The 23,733-nt window shown below is 44.0% G+C and overlaps 1 protein-coding gene across 1 annotated transcript in view; it reads left to right on the top strand.

Moving 5' to 3' along the window:
* cpamd8 (C3 and PZP like alpha-2-macroglobulin domain containing 8) overlaps positions 1–23,733 on the top strand; it is a 160,153-nt gene that overhangs the window by 113,235 nt on the left and 23,185 nt on the right. Inside the window, exons 28-37 of the mRNA XM_048560038.2 lie at positions 1,227–1,383; positions 2,264–2,338; positions 4,326–4,491; positions 6,507–6,593; positions 7,175–7,311; positions 7,490–7,645; positions 9,616–9,678; positions 10,483–10,712; positions 12,411–12,498; positions 21,374–21,448. Of these exons, the coding sequence (XP_048415995.1) occupies positions 1,227–1,383; positions 2,264–2,338; positions 4,326–4,491; positions 6,507–6,593; positions 7,175–7,311; positions 7,490–7,645; positions 9,616–9,678; positions 10,483–10,712; positions 12,411–12,498; positions 21,374–21,448 (1,234 nt within the window). The remainder of the gene's footprint in view (positions 1–1,226; positions 1,384–2,263; positions 2,339–4,325; positions 4,492–6,506; positions 6,594–7,174; positions 7,312–7,489; positions 7,646–9,615; positions 9,679–10,482; positions 10,713–12,410; positions 12,499–21,373; positions 21,449–23,733) is intronic.

The raw sequence follows: 23,733 nt of genomic DNA, 5'->3' as shown, positions 1-23,733 counted from the left end.
TGACAGCAGTACAGGTGACCAGGACGACTCAGTGAATCTGACAGTTTGGACACTGCTGACCAGCAAAACTGACTGCTGGCACTCAGATGTAGTGCCCACATCCCCCTTTGGGCAGGACCTGCATGAACGTTGCTGCTGTCCAGCCACAGTGACCAGGCCAGCGTTAGAGGAATGGGAACTTGAACAATGTGATAAGAGCTTGTGAAACATCTTCCAGAGAGGCAGAATGTAATGAGGGGCCATGGTTTGCACATAGAAGCTGAGGGAGGATTTATTGACTTTACAAGGTGCTGTACAGGACCTGCCTTCGTGGCTGAGTGACTATTGAGCTATTGTCTCAGACATGATTGCTTAGATATGAGGCCCAGTGTGCTGTACATTCCTGGGAGAGTGCAGCATGACCACTGTATATATCGGCGTAATTCTCCACTGTGAATCAAATTTGAGCCCTCTCCAGTATCTCGCTATCATTTATAATATCAATGAAACTACAAACACTTGTCTTTCATTCACCACATCCACATCAGAACCATCACCTTCTGCCTGGATACCGTTATCTGCCTTGGCTGATCTGCGGCTTGAACCTGCAACCAAGGCTCAGTCACTTCTCGGTGAGACCTCACATCTCACCTCCAGTCGGTCCCCTTCTTTAAAATTCAAAGGATTACACATCCCTGCTCTCATCAAGTCCTGTTCACCCATCACTCCTCTGCTCACTGACCTACACTGGCAGCCAGACCAGCAATACTTCCATTTCAAAGTTCTCATTTTCCAGTTTCAAACCTCTCCCTTAATATTGCTGTGATGTCTTCCAGTCTCATAGCCCTCCAAGGTCTCAGCTCTCTTCCAGCTCTGGCCTATTGAGTATTCCCTGGTTTAATCTGCCTACCATTAGACTTCTGCTCCCTGATCCTGGCTCTCTGGAATTCCCTCCCTAAGCCTATCCACAGCCCTGACCTTTAAGAAGTTCCTCAAAACCAACCCCTTTGACCCAGCTTTTGATCATGTGGTAAAAATCCCTTTATGTAGATCAAAGATTAAGTTTGTTTGATAAAGGATCCGGTTGAACTATCTCAGCAAGTTTACTGTGTACAAAGCATTATATAAATCCAAAATGTAACAATCAGGAAAGCTGAAATGCACAAGTTAGCCTACGTTGGGAGATGCGGATGAGAATTTCCATTATTAACATTTCTCTTCACGCAAATGGGTTCTTTTCCCTCTAGGCTGACTGCATTTGTACTAAAATCCTTTGCACAGTCTCGTGGCTTCATTTACATTGATCCGAAGGAGTTGATCACTGCCAAGAACTGGATCATTCAACATCAGAAAGAGGATGGCTCATTCCCTGCAGTCGGGCGCATTCTAAACAAAGACATCCAGGTAATGAGCCCCTCGGCAGCCAGTGTCTGGAAATCCATTTGGAGAGGGCAAGAGGATTTGATCCAGTCAGTTAGGTTCACTTTTTTAATATGTTCGTTAGATGTTCCCATCGTTGGGTAGGTCAGTATTTATTGGCTATCCTTAATCACCCCAAGGGCAGTTAAGAGTGGGTCTGGAGTCACATGTAGGTCAGACCAGGTAAGGACAGCAGATTTCCTTCTTTAAAGGACATTAGTGAATCTAATGAGCCTTTTACAATTGACAATGGTTACATGGTCACCATTAGACTAGGTTTTTTTTTACTTTCAGATTTTTATTAAATTTAAATTTCTTCATGGTGGGATTTGAGCCCGTGTCACCAGATCATGAGAACAAGGTTCCAGATTACTGATTGCCACTACACCATGGATGGTAAATACATGCCTGCAAATTTTATTTGTTGGGAAAATAATCAGTGAGAGAGATTTTCAATCAAGGGAGTGTTTGGATACAGAATGACAGGAGATTTCTGTTTACTAGATATAACAGACTGAAGTAAATTTACTTCTATTTGATTTCAACTAAAATTACTGCATGTGGCGGAAGGAGTAACCCTGTGTGTGGCTAGTCAGTGATTCCTATTGGCCAGCACTGGTTCCATTTCTGTGATCACACAGATGTTAAAGATCCCACTGTAACACTGAAGGATGGAGGCGAGTTCTCCTGGTGGTAAAGCCAAGATTCTTCCCTTGACCAACATCACTGATATAGTTTGGCTACTCATTGACCTGATGACTTCTTTGTGGGATCTTGTTGTGTGAGATTGATGACGTGTGAAGCTTACTGTCTGATGTTTTCTCTCTGATTGTCAACACAGTCTGAGATGTGATTTTCTTCACAGGGTGGGATCCACGGCAGGATCTCACTGACTGCCTACGTAGTTGCAGCTCTACTGGAGACGGGACTCACTTCTGAGGTACAGATAATTCACTTGCCTTCCCTTTGCAACACAAAATTCGCCATCACAGAACGGCACTCAGCCGAGGATGTGGGAGGGTGTGGTGTGATGGGATCACACCCAGGAGGAGCAGGGTGAATAGAACTTCAACCTCTATCGCTTGGAGTGTTACTGCCCACTGCATCTTCAAACTGTGTGGGTTCTTTAGTGGTTCACATGGTCTGTTATGTGTGAGAGTAACCAGCTTCTGGTCAGTGTAGATAATATATAATTTACTGCATCTCTGCAACTATTTACAGGTTTTAATGTTAGGCTCAACATTATAACAAAGACTTCGCCCTGGTTTTCCCAACACCATCATATAGCACTCAGTCAGGTATTAATCCTTTCAGACTTCCCGGAGGTAACACTGACCCCTCCCTCAGCTATCTGAAATAATTTTCTGTCCCAGTGATTTAGCCAGCCCCTGAAGGCACAATGGTTTTTTCCCCCAAAACTTCAGAGAAAGGAGCAAAACAAAGAAATTATCAAAATACCTAAGATGTTTTTCTACCCTGATGCCAGAAAATCCCATCCAGTGTAGATGTCCAGTTACTGTGTTCAGCTGCAGATCAGTGTTTTGCTGTTGTCTGTGTGTACCAGCCTCGGTAACCTGCCCATTACACAGTGCCAATCAAACACTCAGGTTCTCAGAAAGCTTGGCACTGAGCCACAGAGAGCTCACTAGGTCATCCATCACCCAGTGGAGACATTGTTCAACCCTCACCTCACTTGCTGACGTGGAGGAGAACACAAACATGGGACTCAGCGAATTTACTCAACACGAAGGAATAAAACTCTCGAAACAGACCCCATCAAAAACTCCCAGGACAGGGATGCACAGGGTTAGATACACACTAAAGCTCCCTCCACTCTGTCGACATCAAACAGTCCCAGTACAGGGACAGCACGGGGTTTGATCATAGATCATGGAATCCCTACAGTGTGGAAACAGGCCCTTTGGCCCGACAAGCCCACACTGACCCTCAGAGCTCCCACCCATACCCATACCCCTACCCTTATAACCCACCTAATCTACACATCCCTGAATATGATGGACAATTTAGCATGGCCAATCCACCTAGCCTGCACACCTTTGGACTGTGAGAGGAAACCCACGCAGACATGGGGAGAATGTGCAGACTCCACACAGCCACCCGAGGGTGGAATCGAACCCAGGTCCCTGGCACCATGAGACTGTAGTGCTAACCACTGAGACACTGTGCTGCCCATGCAGAGTAAAGCTCACAGTCACCCTACACTCACTGTCACCCATTGGCATTGGACCCTCACTTTGCTGCCACTGAGTTGTGTCTGAGATCTGAGAGACAGAAGGGTTAATGAGATGTGATAAATAAATGTTTCATGTGGTAGAGGTGGGTGAAGAGTTAATCTTGTGGCAGTGGTTAGTTGAGACTCAGGAGGTTTGGAACCGGCTCTGAGTTGGCAGTGGGACAAATGTGGGTTAATAAGCAGTCAGAAGGGATTCCCTGGGGTTTTAACAGGGAGAGGAAAGAATGTTCAAATTCCTTGAATTCCTTTTAATTCAGGCACTTCCTGCTTTCCTACTCTGCATTCCAGCCCTAGCAGGGGTCAGGAAACAGGAAGGCACTGTGACCCTTCACTCATGCATCTCCCAGTCAGGCTGCAGGAGGAGATTGAGGGAGGATGGGGGGTGTGTGAGGTGGATGATGAGAGGAGGTGAGGGAGAGTCACCTGCTGAAACGATCAAACTGTAAGTGCCTTTCAAATCAGAAACAGAGAATGGACCTGAATATATACTCTATACTCGGTCACCCTAATTTGGCTGACTGCCAGGATGTGTTGCCAGTCCTTGAGCTGTTGATGGAGTGACCTGGAATAAGCGATGGGGATGGCACAGAAGGTGATGCAGTGGGGCCCACTACTAAGACGATTGTATGCAGCGTTTGTCATTGATGGTTTTCTGTTGGAATTTATTGATTAGGAAGAAAAAGCTTCGGTTGGAAAAGCCAAACATTTCCTGGAGATGAACACATACTCAGCAGATGATCCATATACCACGGCACTTTCTGCTTATGCACTAACCCTGCTCCGGAGTAAACATGCCCCAGTCGCATTGAGAAAGCTCAACAACATGGCCATAATGCAAGGTGTGTATCTGTGCTCTGGGTGGGGTGTTTGTGGGGTGTCATGTGCCAGTGCCAGTTGCATGTTTACACTGGATTCCCCAAGCTATGAATAGGAAGCAGAGAGTAACACACATTGGGAGGACATTGACTGTCTGGTGAAATGGTCAGAACCCAGAGGTGAAATTTAATCGAGAGTTGTGAGACTTTTTCTTGGGAAGAATGACAAGAAATAAAATTAAAAGCAGTGAAAGAGGTTACAGCAAGAGAGACCTTGAGTGTACTTACCTATGTTTTGAAGAAGAAGCTAAAAACACAATTTTTAAAAAAAGTTTAAGGATCCTTGGCTTTATAAGTAGCGACATAGAGTAGAAGTTTGGAAGTCGTGCTAAACCTAGGCTTCTGCTGTTCAGTTGTGCATTTTATGAAAGGCATCAGAGAGACTGCAGAGAAAATTTACTCGAATGCATTTTGTTTAGAAAAGCAAAGAAGAAAGACTACCTAAATTGAGGGAACAATTTGAAAGGGGGTGGAGCAGTAGAGGGAGTGAGGGTATATGTGCATTGATCACTGCAGGTAGCAGGACAGGGGAAGAGAGAACAATAAATAAAGCAAACAGTGTCCCTGACTTCATTAATAGAAACATAAGAGTACAAGAGCAAGGAGGTGATGATGAACTTGTACAAGACACTTGTAGACCACAGATGTGGAGTATTGTTAATAGTTCTGGGTGTCACACTATAGGAAAGATGTGAAAACATTGGACAGAGTGTAGAAACTGTCCACAGGAATGGTTTCAGGAATGAGGAACTTCAGTTATGAGGATAGATTGAAGAAGTGGGGGCTGTTTCCTTGGAAAGGTAAGAGGGCACAAATTTAAAGTGGTGAGCAAAAGAAAGAAGGGTGATGTGAGAAAAAAAACTTCTTCACCCAGTGAGTAGTGAGGGTGTAGAATGCACTGCCTGGAAATGTGGTAAAGGCAGATTCAATGAGGCGTTCAAGAGGGGCATTGGGTGATTGTTTGGACAAAAGTAAAAAGCAAGGGTGTGGGGAAAAGGCAGGAGGAAGGCACTGAGTAATGATGCTCACTTAGTGAACCAGTGTGGGTATGATGAGCAGAATGGCCTCCTCCTGCACTGTAACAATTCTGAGATTTAGTATGAGAGACTGGAGATGTTAGGGTGCTGGCTTTACCGTGTATTGCCAGAATTAGTTGAAGAACAGAGGTTTCAACCAATAATAGATTAATATTTGTCTCTTGTCTGTCATCAGCAAATAAAGGTTTATCCAGATCTAAATGTACTGCTTATGGGATTCTGCTGTGTGCCTAATGGCTGTTGTGGTCACCTCTAACAGTTAAAGTATCTTGTGTGTGAAGCAGTGTTTGATGTGGGTGCTAGTTAAGTTATCGAGATGTGATCAAACACGGAAGAAGGGTCTAGGCCCGAAACGTCCTGCTCCTCTGGTGCTGCTTAGCCTGCTGTGTTCATCCAGCTCTACACCTTGTTATCTCAGATTCTCCAGCATCTGCAGATCCTACAATCTCTGTAAAGAGCGTTTGCTGGTTTGTACCTGTCTCTGAAGTCATCTCAGTGAATCAAACCTGGCTCCTGTGCAGTGGACTGGTCCGAGCAGAGTCTCTGGAATGGTGTTTCGTGTAGCATCTGTTTTTTCATCTGTGACTGATTGGATTATTTCTTTGTGCTTTTAGAACTACTAATATCATCAAGCAAGAAAATTAGTGTAGATTCTTAAAGCGTGGAAAGAGGCTGTTTGACCTATAATGTCTGTACTAGCTCTTTGAAAGTTATCTCTAATTTACCGTCACCCCCTGCTTTCCCCCCATAACTCGACTTCCTAAGTCCATGCCCAATTGCTTTTAGAAAGTTCCAGTAAAATTTGATTGTGTCGGTCTTTCAGGCAGTTCATTCCAGATAGTAACAATCTTCTGAAGAAATTTCTGTTCAGATCTCCTCTCATCCTCCAGCTAATTATTTAAAATTACAGTGATTTGGACTAACTTTTTTTCTGAATTCTAGATGGTTTCACACATTGGAGTCTGACAGGTACGACAGTTACTGATGAGGATACATTCATGGGTTTTAGTGATGGCCTCTCACAGTCAGGTAAGGGACACAGCTAAAGCCCACTATTTTACTCTGTAATCTCTTAGGGCGGTTACATACTTCTATATCAATACAAGCATACAGTATAACCGTACAGTCAACTGTTCACATGATCTATGATCAGAACTAGACAGTGAGAATCAAACCTTTCTTTAACACAAGGTAAGTGTGGCAGTCTTGCAAAAGGGTTTACATTTTAGGAGGGGGGGGCCTGTACTACATGTTGTGGGGAAAGGGAGGTAGACCCTATGGAGAAACCTTATGAGCTGGGAACATATTCTTTAATATGGAGCTGAAATAAATGTGACAGCCTTTCAATTGATCAGTTGCAGCAAAGATTGCCGTGCCTTCAGCTTCCCTTGTAATCAGCCCCCTCCCCACCCCTAACACACACACACACACGCACGCGCGCACACACACACACACGCACATATACACATGCACGCACACGACACACGTGTGCGTGTGCAAGTTTTGCAGTTGCTTTGTGTCTTTGTAGAGCTACTTAATGAACAAGAGTTTACAAACACAAAAGCAAGAATGATTGTGTTGTGAACCTGTCACCTATGTCTCCTATCCAGTTGTATCAGCCGAGGTGGAGATGACAGCCTACGCTCTCCTCACCTACACCTCCCTTGGCGATGTGGCTTCTGCTCTTCCTGTTGTTAAATGGCTCTCACAGCAACGTAACACACTGGGAGGATTCTCTTCCACGCAGGTAAACATTATTCACTCACTGCTCAACTGGCAATGTAGAAACAGCTATATATGTCTATGTTAACCTCTACCACCCCCCTCTTCCTGCCAGATAATTCTGTGTTCGCTGATACATTGTGATTGTGAACTCTCTGAGCCAAGTGTGATGGAAACATAGAACTGTTTGTAATTCCCTTCAGGACACTTGTGTCGCTCTGCAGGCTCTGTCAGAATATGCTATCCTCTCCTTTGTGGGAGGGGTCAATCTCACCATCTCGCTTGCATCAACTAATCTGGATTTCCAGGAATCTTTTGAGCTGAACAGAGATAACAAGAAGATCCTGCAGACAGCGGTGGTGAGAAGCAGTCAGTCTCCTGTTGTGATTTCATTCTGTTTCATGTCAAAAGCCAAAGCTTGCACATGCGTGGTCTGTGTATGGATGTGTTTGTATACACTCTGGTTAAATCTGTGTGTATGAAGTGCTGTAAGTGTGTGAGTTTGCCTATAATTGTGTGTCAGCTGATAGTTGAGCGGCGAGATCCACTGTGGGAAACAGTCAAACAAACATAGTTAATTAACAGAGTCTACTTTAAGCTGCCTGTACAAACTGCAGTAACACAACTGCTCATCGAAACAGCGACAGCCTCTCCCAGTAAAAGCAGGTGATTTCTCCAGTACTCTATGCAGTAGTTACAGGGTCTCCATATCGAGAGTGAAGCAATAACAGCCACTTACAGCAAGGCAGCCCAGGTTTGATTGACAAAGAAATAAAGTAATCACTTCCATTCTGATTGGGAGCAGTGTTCCTGCTGTTAGCTGGCTGCCTGTGTGCACCTGTTGGATTAGTGTCTAGTGGATGGATGACTGAGATCAAAATATTTTCTGCTTTTTTTGCTGTCTCTTATCAAGATTTTTATGAACTACTTTTTGATTTTCAAGAGATGCTGTTCCATTCTCACCACCACCTTGATTGGGTGATGCAGGAACATTACCTCCTGCATTTGTGCTGACTTAACAGCTTGGACTTTTACAGAAACAGAGTTAGAATAATTCAACAATGTCCTCAATAATGATCACCATTCTATTAAGCTTCAAGCTACAACACACAAGAAAAACGTCAGTTTAAAACACTGCAAAATCTGAATTGACCCAAGATTACAGGTGTAAACAACAGCAGATACTTTGTTTAAAAAAATAACTGACAAATTCACACACAGTGCATCATTACAAACACCCTCACTTTGAATGGCAGAGGGTCACAATTAAACAGTTACCTGGTGCCTCTGACAAATCACATAATTCACTGTAGGTGACAGGGAATGACACAGAAATGTAAATCTTTAGGAAATAAATCTGTCCCGTATTGTTATCCGATTGACAGTGTTTTGTGATGAGAGCAATTGTTCATACGATGTTCTTGTCTTTAGTCGAAAGGTCTAATACTGCTCTCCCCACCACCAGCACTCTTGGTACTTCCTGTATCCTGTTCACAATTTCACATCACCCCCTGCCCCTGACCTCACTCTCTGGGCCACAGCCTCACTACAGTCTCCCCCTTATCTCCCTCTCTGTCCCATCCCTACCTCTCTTCACTCACCCATCCCACCCTCTTACTCCCCTGCCCCATCCTACCCTGTCTTTACCCCCGTCTCACCTTCTTACATCCTTCCCTGTCTTGTCCCATGCTTTCTCTACGCCCTGTGTCCCTCTCTCTGGGGGAAGGGTCCAGTGGAACCATATGAGATTATGTTGGGGGTCGGGGGTGTGGGGGAAGCGCAAGAGGTTGATGGAGTGCACTGCTAGTTGAATATTAAGGATCAGGACCGCAGTGTTGTCAGCCAGTTTCCGGGGAGTGTTGGTAAAGATCGATGGGATTGAGCAGGCCAGAGACCCAACACCAGAGTTTGGGAATGAAATGACACTATTTCACAGCTAAAAGGTAGGGGTAAGATTTTTTTTAAATCTCAGAAACTTGGGATAAGAAGGGAATCTGGGGAAATTATTTCCCGTGTCTATATAATCTCTCCGAATGAGAGACAAACTGAGCTCCATTTCCTTCTCTCCGTAACCCTTAATTTTGAGTATATTAACTTTCTCCATCACACTGTCACCAAGTGCAGACTCTGACCAGTTGTTGCAAAGAAATGTTCCTTTCTCATATTGCTTCTGGGTCTTTCCAAGGCAGTGGTCAATAAGTAACCAGAGCCATACAATGGAGGGAAGCCCTCCTTGGTGATGGGTTTGTTGTGCTAGCTCAGTTGTTGCAGTGATGTCACGGTGAAGACCTTCTGATTGTTTTTTTGTGTCTGCTGCCTCTTTTTCCAGATCCCAAGTGTCCCAACAGGCTTGTTTGTCAGTGCAAGGGGTGAAGGTTGCTGCTTGATGCAGGTAACACAACTGAATTTAAGACACTGGTTGCATTGGTTAATGAGTAAATGAAGATTTTCTCTGTTGGTATTGGATAAAAAGTGGTTGCGCTTCTCTGTGAGAGGCCATTCTTCTTTCCTGCCTGGGCTGGTTGTTTTTTGATCCATTCAATCAGCCCCATCCTCTGCAGGAACAACCAGAATGGTTTCTTCAAATGGAAGTCATGTTTTATCAATTCGGGTTCCGTGACCCTTTCTCAGAACAGGAAGGGTCACTGGACCCGAAACGTTAACTCTGTTTTTACTCCACAGAAGCTGCCAGACCTGCTGAGCCTTTCCAGCAACTTTGTTTTTGTTTTTGATTTACAGAATCTGCAGTTCTTTTGGTTTTTATGTTTTATTAATTTATTGGAATTCTTTGATGGTTTGCCCACGTGCTGTGGATAAAGAGTAGCTGAGCTGTACTTGGATTTCCAGAAGTCACTTGATAAAGTCTCACATCAAAGGTTACTGAGGAAATTGCAAGTCCTTGGTGAAGAGGCTAACAGAGTGTGGAATGTTGCTCTTAAACCTGCCACAACCGCACAAATCCACGAGAGAGTTAGCATGTTAAAGAAATTTCCAGGTGGAGGTGGGGCAGAAAAGCAGCTCCTATAGCTCACACCTGAAGAAATGCAATGTTTCCATGAACACAAAGACCCTTTGGCAGGGACACAAGATCTGAGATGGTCATTGGGAAAGGCTTGGCCAGGCCAATGGGGAAGGGATTGGGAGAGTGAGGAAGGAAAGCTGGGATGGGGTTGTAATCTCAGTTGAATGGTTGCAGATCGACGTGACGTACAATGTTCCTGACCCGGTGGCAAAGCCAGCATTCCAGCTTTCGGTCAATTTAAAAGAGCCAAAGCATGACCAGGACCATCACCGTGCCAGGCCGGTGTCCAGGAAAGTTAACCGGTCTCAGCGATCCCGGAGAAAGCGTGCACTGGACGACGATGATGATCCAGCCTCACACCAAGATCACCAGGATTATAAGGTCACAGTGGAGGCGTGTGCCAGGTACAGTATCCCCCAGAACACGGCTGACTTGTCACAGAATCACTGCTTCTCTGTCGGTCTCCTCCAGTCCATCTGTCTCTATAGAAATGAACCAGTTCCCATATATTTATCAGTAGTTTCAAGGCCCTGCTCCACATGAAGTTATACACTCAAATGCTGTGTATTCACACTATCACAACCCTTTAGAGGGGTTCTGTAACCCCATGCTGTCCCAGTCCTGGGAGTGTTTGATGGGGCAAAGTGTAAAGGGAGCTTTACTATGTATCTAAAACCATGCTGTCCCTGTCATGGGAGTGTTTGATGGTGGACAATGTAGAGGGACCTTTATTCTGTATCTAACCCTGTGCTGTCCCTGTCCTGGGAGTGTTTGATGGTGGAAAATGTAGAGGGACCTTTATTCTGTATCTAACCCTGTGCTGTCCCTGTCCTGGGAGTATTTGATGGTGGACAATGTAGAGGGACCTTTATTCTGTATCTAACCCTGTGCTGTCCCTGTCCTGGAAGTATTTGATGGTGGACAATGTAGAGGGACCTTTATTCTGTATCTAACCCTGTGCTGTCCCTGTCCTGGGAGTGTTTGATGGTGGAAAATGTAGAGGGACCTTTATTCTGTATCTAACCCTGTGCTGTCCCTGTCCTGGGAGTATTTGATGGTGGACAATGTAGAGGGACCTTTATTCTGTATCTAACCCTGTGCTGTCCCTGTCCTGGAAGTATTTGATGGTGGACAATGTAGAGGGACCTTTATTCTGTATCTAACCCTGTGCTGTCCCTGTCCTGGGAGTGTTTGATGGTGGACAATGTAGAGGGACCTTTATTCTGTATCTAACCCTGTGCTGTCCCTGTCCTGGGAGTGTTTGATGGTGGACAATGTAGAGGGACCTTTATTCTGTATCTAACCCTGTGCTGTCCCTGTCCTGGGAGTGTTTGATGGTGGACAATGTAGAGGGACCTTTATTCTGTATCTAACCCTGTGCTGTCCCTGTCCTGGGAGTGTTTGATGGTGGACAATGTAGAGGGACCTTTATTCTGTATCTAACCTGTGCTGTCCCTGTCCTGGGAGTGTTTGATGGTGGACAATGTAGAGGGACCTTTATTCTGTATCTAACCCTGTGCTGTCCCAGTCCTGGGAGTGTTTGATGGTGGACAATGTAGAGGGACCTTTATTCTGTATCTAACCGTGTGCTGTCCCAGTCCTGGGAGTGTTTGATGGTGGACAATGTAGAGGGACCTTTATTCTGTATCTAACCCTGTGCTGTCCCTGTCCTGGGAGTGTTTGATGGTGGACAATGTAGAGGAACCTTTATTCTGTATCTAACCCTGTGCTGTCCCTGTCCTGGGAGTGTTTGATGGTGGACAATGTAGAGGGACCTTTATTCTGTATCTAACCCTGTGCTGTCCCTGTCCTGGGAGTGTTTGATGGTGGACAATGTAGAGGGACCTTTATTCTGTATCTAACCCTGTGCTGTCCCTGTCCTGGGAGTGTTTGATGGTGGACAGTGTAGAGGGACCTTTATTCTGTATCTAATCCTGTGCTGTCCCAGTCCTGGGAGTGTTTGATGGTGGACAATGTAGAGGGACCTTTATTCTGTATCTAACCCTGTGCTGTCCCTGTCCTGGGAGCGTTTGATGGTGGACAATGTAGAGGGAGCTTTACTCTGTATCTAACCCTGTGTTTTGGTAATGTTTCTTTTACAGGTGGTTGCATTCTGGCACTTCAAACATGGCAGTCCTTGAGGTCCCTCTGCTGTCCGGGTTCCGAGCAGACATTGAGAGTCTTGAGCAGGTAGGAACTCCCCAGCCCCTGGGATTGAGGCTGACAGTATAAATAGCTCCAGATGTATATTTGACTCTGAGGTTTGTTCGGTATTAATAGTTAATTCCATTCCAGTTTAAATTGAGGCTTGTGCATGGTCTCAGAAGTGTAACAACAGTAATGTTAAGAGAGGGGTTACTGGATCAGCGAATTATTGGAAGTCTTCAACACTAAAAAGGCTATTTGGCCCATTGTGTCTTTACTCGCTCCCTGTAAGAATAAACCAACATATCTCTTCTCTTGGCCCTTGTCCCACTTCCACTTAGTGTTGTATTTGACTCAGAGGTGTGTTACTGACCATGAGTACACACTATGTGTGAGACGGCTTCTTCTGTGTCCTGCAACAACACTACACCTGCTCCTCACCTCTTGAATCTCCTTCACATCTTAATTACCTTTCAACCAGATTATTCCAATGCACCCATGTAGGCTCTGTTGATCTGCCCTGCACAAATTTGAGGTTATCTTAAACTCTGTTTCCCATATCCCAAATCGCATTGAGTTCTGTTTCCCTGTCACCTTCACTGATCTACACCTACTCTCAACCCAAACACTTCCCATGCCCCCATTGACTAACTCTTCCTATACCTCTGCAATTTCCTCGAGGCCCTCAATCCTGTCTGTATCACTACACCCCATTCTGCTTTCTGGAACATTCTGGATCTAAATAGATCCCTCATTGATGGTTGCACTTTCAGAGACTTGTGACAGTCTTTCATTCTTGCTCTGTTTTGCTCTCTCTCCCCTCTGCCTCTGTTTAAGATGCTGCTTAAAACTTGCTCCTTTGATCAATCTTATTGTTATTTGTTGAATATCTCCAGGCCACATTTCCAGGCCACATTATGTTTGATAGTCGATCCTTTGAAACACTATGGGACTTTTCTTACAACATCAGAGGTACTACAGAAATGCAGTTGTTGCAGTGCAGTTTTGAAGTTGGTGGCTGGTTGTGAAATGAGGACAGATACATTGCAATGGACAGGGCTATGAGACGAGTGATATTTGTGAGTTAAATTGGATTGATGCACTGAGAATCAGGGCCTGGGCTAGAGAGGGAGCCTTCAGTGCCTGTGTAATTGCAGTTTACAGCTGTTTATTGGGAGTTCAATCTCTGCAACATCTGGAGTTAATTTCAGCAGAGACTCTCTCGCACAGAATGTTTGCTGAGAGTATTTTGTCCATATGGCTCTGCCTCCCGGAGACAGATAGGGGCTCCCGATGTCAGAGCGAGTCTCACTTGAGCCTTGTCAATGGAGGGTGACAGGTTGGGGGTGGGGGGTGCTAGTTTTGTATTAGTCAGTATCTGACCTCTCTCGCTGGTTACAGCTCTCTCTGAAATTGACTGCATTTTGTGTTCCTGATACATTGGCATTTTCTGAGTGGCAAGTTTAAAGTTTTGTCCCTTGATTCCTGAGTGACCTTCCTACTCCCTTCCCCCAGGTTAATGTCCCTGTTAAAATGGCAGCAGCAGCCCTGGCTCCAACCTGGTCTGTGCAGAATTAGCTGCCTTATTGAGACATGGTGGAGATGGGGGAGGGAGTTAGCATTGTACTTGGATTCAGAACTTTTACTTTCAGCTGAGGCTAATCTGTCCTGGTCCCTTCGCCGAAACAAGATTCAGTGACAGCTGTTTCTTTGAAAAGAGAAGTGTGGGATTCAAGGCAGATCTGGGCACAAGAGTGAGACTCACCACAGGTGAATAATTTACTAACCACAGCAACTGTTCTATATAGAAGGACAACCATTTTCACAATGTAATGTATAATCTGTGAGGATATTTTGATGGTTGAGGGAGGATTGTTGGTCTGGACATCAGGAGATTTCCCCGTTCCTTAACACCTTTTGGAGCCAACAGTACAGCCAGCTGGGACACCATTGAAAGACGGAATATCTGACAGCGTGGCACTCCCTTGGCACCAATTGGTGATGCAGCTAGTTTTGGCTCTAGGTTAAGGAAAAGACATGAGCTGGGCTGCCTGCCCAGGATTATCCTAGCCCAGGCCTTCCCAAAATGGGATCAGGACCCACAAGGTGTCTGAGCTGACAATCACTGGGCCAGCTGTGATCATTGCAGAGCTCTGTCCTCTACTTGCTGCTCTCTCTCACCATCTCCTCCAAAAGCCTTCCCTCCCAACCCGTGCTCTTAGTTCGCACAAACGGCAGGTTCGCACCAACTCTAGAATAGTGTTGTAGGAGACAATTTGGAAAGCATTGGCCTTGTGGGTTTGTCTCTCTGTTTAATATTTGTTGTTAGGTGTGTTCCTGTGATATAGGTCACCCACCTGTGACCGTATGGTTGGTCAGAGGATGATCAAGCGTGAACAGGGAATACCCCTCATGGTTATTAACCTGGTGCTCACTGTAACTTTTGGCAATGGCTGACATTGCTCAGCTTTTCAGAAAAGGGAGAAAAATATTTTAAAATCTGAATCTTTCTACATCCAAATGAAGGGAACTTGAAAGTACTGAAGAGTTAAACAAAACTCTGGGATCAGCACAATGGGTCACTGATGGGGTTAAAAGTTAAATGCCATAGGCAGGCAGTGAACTATTTGAATTATTCAGCCTCTCAGAGACAGTGAAATATGGGATTTCTTCAACCGCTAAAGAGCTTGTTAGAGGAGTGTTTCATTTAAATTAAAGATGGATTTTAATGTCTATGTCTCAGGTATAAGTTCTGTTTTAATCCCAGCTCTATCAGGCTGTGACGGCCCTGACCAAAACCTTTATCAAACCCAAGTCTTCCAGCAAAGAAGCAGGCTATTCAGCCCATCTTCTCCTTGCTGATAGTGCTGCTTCACACGATCCTTCTCCCACCCTCTCTTTATCTCACTCTATCACCTGAATGTTCTAATTCTTTCTTTCTCTTGTATTTATCTAAATTTCCCTGGAACGCATCCATATGTCGCTGATGATTAATTAAACAACAGGGTGACCTGAAGCTCTCTCAACTTCTCTATCTGTCCCTCAACCACCACAAACCCTGGGAAACTTGCTATGCCACCCCCAGTGGAGTACTACAAAGATCCGTTCTGAGTCCCTTATTCTTTGTGATATATAATAAGCAATATAGTTGAGAATTTGGAGGGTTGATAAGTAAGTTTGCAGATGACATGAAGATTTGCTGGGTTTTTTAGTAATAAGGAAGAAGATCTTAGGTTAAAGGAAAAAATCAACAGGCTGGTCAGATGATGAAGGGTCTAGGCCCGAAACGTCAGCTTTTGTGCTCCTGAGATGCTGCTGGGCCTGCTGTGTTCATCCAGCCTCACATTTTATTATCTTGGATTCTCCAGCATCTGCAGTTCCCATTATCACTGGTCAGATGGGCAGATCAGTGGGAGAGGGAATTTAACCCTGATAAAAATGAGGTGATAGACTTTGCGAGAAGGATCAAGATAAAGTCCTCCGTGAACGATAGGACATTAGGGCTCAGAGGAATAGCGGGAGCTTGAGGCGTTTATCCACAAATCCCTGATCATGGTAGGGCAAGTTAATAGGGTGGATAAGGCGGCATACAGGACACTTGCCTTTATCAATCGTGGCATAGATTATAAGAGAAGGAGATTACGTTGGAGCTGTACAGGAGTTTGGTTTGGCCACAGCTGGCGTACTGTGTGCAGTGCTAGTCACTGCAATGACTGCACTGGAGGGGATGCAAAAAAGATTCAGCGGGATGTTGCCTGAGCTGGAGCAGCTCAGTGATGGAGAGAGGCTGGATAAGCTTGGGTACTTTTCTTTAGAGCAGAGAAGGCTGAGGGGGACCTGACAGAGGTGTGTATGATTATGAGGGGCATGGACGAGATGATAGAAGCAGCTGTTCTCCATAGTTGAAGGGTTACTAATGAGCGGCATAATTTTAAGGAGGAGGTTTAGTGGGGTCTTGACGTAAACCTTTTTCACCCAGAGGGTGGTGGAAATCTGAATTTCACTGTCTAGGAGTGTGGTTGAAGCAGGAAACCTCACAGTCTTTAAAATAGTAAGTGGGTGAACACTTGAGAGATAGTAACGTTCGAGGTTATGGGCCAAATGCTAGAATGTGGGACTGGTGTGGATTGGTTACTGCAGACTCGATGGGCTGACTGGCCTCTTCTGTACTGTGTGACAGTGAGTGTATGACCTTGGACACCTTACTGCCACTCACCCGACACACTCCCCTCACCCTGGCCTGGACTTCCTGCTGCTACGTTTCCAGAGCAGCTTTGCGTATGCTGATTGGAGACGCTGTGCCTTGTTTGATGCTTTGTGGAGTGGGGAAGCCGAGCGTGTGGAGATGGGACGTTTTGTGGCTGAACAGCCTGCTAATGCTGTTCCCGGCCGTGGGTGAGGAGAGGGTTGGGACTGTTCATCAAGTCAGCCTATAAAATGCATCTCTCACTGGGGAGCACCATTCTCCGTGGCGCCAGAGTTGCAAGAAAAGATCGTAAACCGTCTGTCTGCGGCCAGTCACTGCCCTTCGATCCATGAAATATTAACTACAGGTTTAAGGCCTTGTAAAACCCTAACACCAAATTAAAAGGGACTCTTTACTTGCCTCAGATGCAAGTTTAAGTTGTGTGCATTTATGATGGGCTTTATTAGATGGAACTTTGGTCCCAGTTTGTGTTTTATGAAGTTTCTGTGGAGACTGGGTATATTTCTTGTGATGAAACTGCAATGTGGCAGAGCAAGAGGCAAAATCTGGACTCTCTGACTCACACAGACAGTCCTTTCCTTTGTTACTCTGTGCGTCAGTCTGAGATTCCCCAATTGCTCTTGCCCAGCTCGGGTTAGTGAAGTTGCCCTGTCAGCTGTCCACTTGGAACGTGAGAGAAATATAGACACAAACAGGTGGGCCATACTTGAACAACTACCACTGACACCTGGGACTCCCATTAAAGAACCCCAACTCCCCACCCACCTCCACTAAAATAAAAGGCATTCAGCAAAGGGCCCCCACTGGACACACCTTGAAGCATTTCTGATGGACTGGAATTCTGTGTTGGAGTATGATCCCGATCACAGTGACTGGACCAGTTATCTGTTAGATTGAGGCTCTATTCATATTGAGATTAAATTAAATCGCCAAACCCCTTTCACGATGAAATACTTTGGGAGCACAATGCCCAGGATTGAGCTCCATGTCTGTGCTGTGTTAGTCACTCTCTGCCAATGTGAAGCTAAAACTTTTATAAATTGCTGGTTATGCCCTGCTGCAGTATTGTGTTCATTTCTAGGGACCACCTTCAGGATGTTGGGGCTTGGGAGAAGTTAGAGAAGACGTTTACCAAAAGGTTATCCAAAACAGTTACATGTGGCAATTGTAAAAGCTGGAATTGTTCTCCAGCAAAGCAGAGAAAATTAAACAGAGATTTAGTTGAAATATTCAAAGTCACGAGAAACTATTTTCACAGGGCAGGAGGATCAGTTACCAGAAGAAGATAGATTTAAGTTAATTGGGAAAAGAACAAAAGGGAAATTAGGGATCTTTTCTTCCAAACAGTGAGTTATGGTGAAACTTAAAGCTCAAGACTCTTCAGCTGAATGAACAGAGCATTTGTAATAGGAGAGATGAGCTGATGGCTCACTACCTGAAAGGGTAGTGGAAGCGAATTCAGTAATAACGTGCAGGAAGACTTTGATAAATACCTGAATGGGAGCAGGAAGTGGGACAAATTGAAGAGTTCTTTCAAAGAACTAGTACTAATATGATGGGCCAAATGTCCTCCTGTGCTGTGAGATTCTGTGATTTTAAGCATGAAAGTAGATGTTAAGCCTCTGGATAACCTTTCTGGAAAACGTGGGTGCACAGAATAAATCTGATGATCTTCACTCGAGCAAAGTTTATACAAGCCACTGTAGTCACAGAGGACTGCTGTCTCATTAGAGACAGATGATTGGTAGTAAGTTAACCTGAGGATTGTCTGCTCTTAGTTATTAATTTCCCAGTTCTATCCTCTCAAGGGTTCCACACTTATTTTACCAACTGTTTTGTATATATATCAAAGCTGTTCCAATTTGTTCTCATATTTCTTGCCAATTTACTTTCATAATCAATTTCCTCCTTTTATATTTTTTTTAGCCATCTGCTGCTGGTTCCTAAAACAAAAATACCAAATCTTCTGGCCTCCCACTAGTTTTTGATTGGATAATCTCCTTGACTACCTTTGTTGACCATGTTGTTCATCCTTCTCATCGAGTCTTTCTTTTTGACTGGAATAAATTTTTGCTGTGTGTTATGAAATATTCACTCACCTACTGACCTTTCCCTTAATCTCTTCTCCCAACCCACTTTACACAGCTCTTTCTTCAGACTGCTGTAATTGTCCTTATTTAAGTTGAGAACACTGGTTTGAGACCTGAGTTGCTCTCCCTCAAACTGAATTTGAAACATATTGTGATCGCTAACCACTAGAGGATTCTTAACCACAAAATCTCCTATTAATCCTATCTCATATATGTTACTAGATCTAAAATAACCTGTTCCTGGATGGGTTCTGCAATGTACTGCTCTAAGAAACAATCCCTGATTCAATTTACAAATTTGTCTTCCATGTTGCCCCCGGCCCAGCTGATTTGTCCAGTCAATATGCAGATTAAAATCATCCATTACCATTGTAGCTCCCCATTTTACACACCTCCATTATTTCTCAAAGTTTACTTGGTTCTACAGTGAGGCAACTGTTCAGTAGCCTACAGGGAACCTCCACTTATGACTTCTTTCCCTTGCTATTCCTTATTTCTAATAAATTCAACTGATTCCACGTCATGATCTACTGCACCTATATTCCTACTCACCATTTCACTGACAATCCTTCAGTAACAAAGCTACCCCACTTCCTTTTCCTTCTTGTCTGTTCTTCAGTGATTTTGAATACCATTGAATATTGAGTTCCCAGTCTTGGTCAGCCTGTAATCATGTCTGTAGTAGCGATCAAGTCATGTTAATGGTTTCCTGTTTGTGCCACCAGTTCATCTCTCTTATTACAAACGCTGTGTTCATTCAGATTAAGAGTCTTGAGTTTTCGTTATTTGACTCACCCTGCTTCTACTTTTTGCTGCAATCATCTGCTTAAATATTTTCTACCCATTTGCATCACACTTTAGTTAGCATTTGCGCCTCACTACCTTGCACCTCTGCTCTTGTCTGATTTTTAATACTTCCCTTCAGTTGGACCCTCCATGCCACAGATTAGTTTAGCGCCCTACATACAATTCCAGGACACTGGTCATGGGTCAAATGAAGCCTGTCCCGGTAAAACGGGGCTGTCTCCCCAGTACTGGTGCCAGTGTCCCATAAGTCGGAACCTGTTTCTCCCACACTAATCTTTGAGCCTGCTATTTACTTCTTTAATCTTATTTATCGATTTGCACATTTCTCAGATGGTTGTCCAGAGATTATTACCTTTGGAGGTAGCAAGTACTGCAGATGCTGGAGTCAGAGTCAATACAGTGTGGAGTTGGAGGAACACAAGGTGTAAAGCTGAAACGGTGACTTTCCTGTTCCTTTGATGCTGCCTGACTTGCTCTGTTCCTCCAGCTCCACACTATTGATTATTACCCTTGAAGTTTTGCTTTTTAATTTAGCCCTGGGCTATTTGTAATAATTCAGCAAAGTCTCTTTCCTAGTACTATGTACTTGTTGGTACCTACAGATACTACAATAAATGGATTCTTCCCCTCTCACTCCAAGAAGAGAAGGAAAGCACTTATTCAATCTTGTGGTTCAGCTTGGTGCTATTGAACTCCAATTCTTTTCTCTTTTCCACCTCTAACACCCAAGTCTTGTCTGTCTGTATTTTAAGAGGAAGAATTTAAGAAGGAATAGAGCTTAAATTTGGGAACTATAAATTAACAATTTACATTTCCTAATTGCAGTTGGCTAAGAGACTATTTGTTTGGAATATGCAGTTATTTTCTTGTTAAGCACAGGGATGAGTTAAGTACCCGATGAGTTTTTTTTAGACCCAAGTTCATCAGTCAGGTCTGCTGCAAAATTTGGATAGTTTGATTAAATTTTTCACATTTGTGACAACTCTGAGACGAATGATTTCCCATGCACTACCCCAGTGCCTGGTAACGCTGTGACCCCATTTACAATGGGAGCTGCCAATGTAAGTTTTAAAGTAAGTAGTGGAGGTGCTGCAGTTCCCAGCGCCAGGAAAGAGAGTGATAGTTTTTTTATCAAAAGCACTGTGAACATCTAATCTGTACCTTTGAGTCATTGAAATTCCACACATGGGCCTTAACCTCTCAACCCAACTTATTGTTTGAAGATTTTTAAGATTCAACACTAAATTAAAGTTGATTTAAATCATCATTTCCCTTTATCTAAGGAAAGACAGACTGGCATTGGAGGCTCACCAGGCTAATACCAGGTGGGGAGGAAACTGTCTTATGAGATGTTAAGTAAATTGTGCCGGTACTCACTGGAGTTTAGAAGACTGACAGGTGATCTTATTGATACATACAAGACTGTGAGGGAACTTGGCAGGATAGATGTGGAAAGATTGTCTCCACTTGTGGTAGAATCTAGGACCAGAGGGCAAAATCTCAGAGTAAGACACAGACGAGGAAGGAGTTTCTTTGGTCAGAAGATAGTGAATCTGTGGAATTGTTACCAAGAAGGCTATTGAAACAGTGTCATTAAAGATATTCTGGGCGGAGAGAGAGAGAGATTTTTAGTCAGTAGGGAATCGCAGGTTATAGGGAAAAGGCAGGAAAGTGGTTTTGAGGACTATCAGATCAGTCATGATATTACTGAATGGTGGAGTAGACCTGGATGGACTGAATGGCCTCTTTCTGCTTCTATGCCTTATGGACTTATGTCTAAATGAGAGAAATGTAACCAAACTTTCTGTTTTCACAGCTGCTCCTGGGTAAACAGATTGAACTAAAACGATATGAAGTGGATGGAAGGAAAGTTCTGTTTTACTTTGATGAGGTAAGAGAGAAATTTTCTAAAGAATAAGTAAATAAAATAACCACATTGCTAGCAACGACCTTAGAAAGAGATCTAGACATTCAGGTGCATAGTTCCTTGAAAGTGGGTGCTGAAGAAGGCATTTGGTACACTTGCCTTCATTGGTCAGAACATTGATTAAGGAGTTGGTTTGTCATGTTGTGGCTATACAGGACATTAGGGAGGCTACTTTTAAAATACTGCTTACAATTTTGGCTGCCTTTCTATAAGAAGCATGTTGTTAAACTTGAGGGATTGCAGGAAATATTTACAAGGATGTGGCTGAGGTGTGACTTTATAGAGGTTTATGAAATCATGAGGGGCATGGATAGGATTAATAACCAAGGTCTTATCCTTAGGGTGAGGGAGACTAAAACTAGCAGGGGCATAGGTTTAAGGTGAGAGGGAAAGATTTAAAAGAACCTAAGAGCTAACTTTTTCATGCAGAGGGTGATGTTTGTCTGGAACAAGCTGCCAGAGCAAGTGATGGAGGCTGGTACAATTACAACATGTAAAAGGCATCTGGATGGGTACATAATAGGAAGGGTTTAGAGGGATATGGGCCAAATGGTGGCAAATGGGACTTGGTCAGATTGGAATGTCCAGTTGGTGTGACGGAGTTGAACCAAAGGGTCTCTCTTCCATGCTGTGTGACTCTATGACCCTGTGTCCTGAGTCAGCCTGATCTCACCAGGACTAAGTGGGTTAGAATCAACACACCATTCAGCTGTTCCAGATTGTGTTTGGCATTACCTTACAAACAGGCAGAGTTTTATTCCTGGACATCAGACCCTGTTCCTACATTCCCTTATCCTGGGTGTGAGTTTGCTCGCTGAGCTGGAAGGTTAGTTTTCAGACGTTTCGTCACCATTCCAGGTAACATCATCAGTGAGCCTCCGACGAAGCGCTGGTGTTATGTCCTGCTTACTATTTATCTGGTTAGGTTTCCTTGGGTTGGTGATGTCATTTCCTGCGTTGACAACCCAAGGAAACCGAACCAGATAAATAGAAAGCAGGACATAACACCAGCGCTTCGTTGGAGGCTCACTGATGTTACCTAGAATGGTGACAAAACGTCTGAAAACGAACCTTTCAGCTCAGCAGGCAAACTCACACCCAGAACCTCAACCTGAGCTACAAATCTTCTCAAAACTCACTATTCCCTTATCCCTTGTCCTTCAGTGGCTAAAATAACCTTTTCTTCAATGTTGACCTGATCTCTGTTTGCATCTTTGCTATCCTGGACAATTCGTTTTCTCTCGACCATCATAGATGTTTCAAGTGAAGGGAGGACAGTGGCAAGTCTTCCTACTGTCACCACAATTGTTCAATCTGTGCATGGAACGAATATTCAGAGAATTAGATGTATTTCCAAGGGTAAAAATTAGAGACCAGAACATACTTTACCAATAAAGAAAACAAGGAACTGCAGGTGCTAGAAATCTGAAATGAAAACAGAAATAGCTGGAGGTCAAGAACTGTTTCAGGTCAATTTTGAGTTCTGAAGAAAGGACTCAACTTATTAACTCTGCTTTCTCTGCACAGATGCTGCCAGACCTGCTGAGTTTCTCCAGCAATTTCTATAAATTTGCAAAATTCTGACAATGTAGAACTACTTACGGAAACAGAAGTGGCCCTGAAAATATTGTAGATAAAATACAACCTGGAAGTTTAGAGTGCGGATTGAGACCAAACACCAAAAAGACGCACAATGGGAGTTGGAAGGAATAAGTGATGGTTGAAGTAGATGGTATAGCACTCAAACAAGTCAATAAGTTTGTCCAGTTAGGACCAAATAATAGCAGATAATTGCAGATGAGATGCAGAAGTTAGGAAAAGGATAGGGATAGTAATTTTGTAACGAAGAAGGATGTGGTTAACGCAAACCCGAGCTTGTAACAATGAGTAAACCATCAGATGTAATCTTCTTCCCACTTCCCAGTCCGCCTCCGAAACCTGGGCAATAAAGAAAGATCTTTGGAAGGAAACTGAGGCCTTCAAAATATGAATTCTAAAATATATACATAGACCATACGACCACTTTGTGTCTTCCCAGACAGTTTATTTTTTCTTTTGGGGAAGGATTCTCGCGATGACTATCTGCCCTTTTGAACCACAACATGAACGTTCCATGACCAACAAGACCTGCCATTGGACTAGAGCCCAAAGGTTCTGGCCCAGAGGTAGGGGCAATACCCTCCATACATGACAAATAAAGAGATGCTTCAAAGTGCAAGACAAAAATACTCTCAAAAAGTGTTCTTCAA

Source organism: Stegostoma tigrinum, chromosome 30, assembly GCF_030684315.1.
Source record: "Stegostoma tigrinum isolate sSteTig4 chromosome 30, sSteTig4.hap1, whole genome shotgun sequence".
Taxonomy (NCBI): Eukaryota; Metazoa; Chordata; class Chondrichthyes; order Orectolobiformes; family Stegostomatidae; genus Stegostoma; species Stegostoma tigrinum.
Note: the sequence above shows the minus strand (reverse complement) of the source record. Positions and strands in the feature narration are given on the sequence as shown.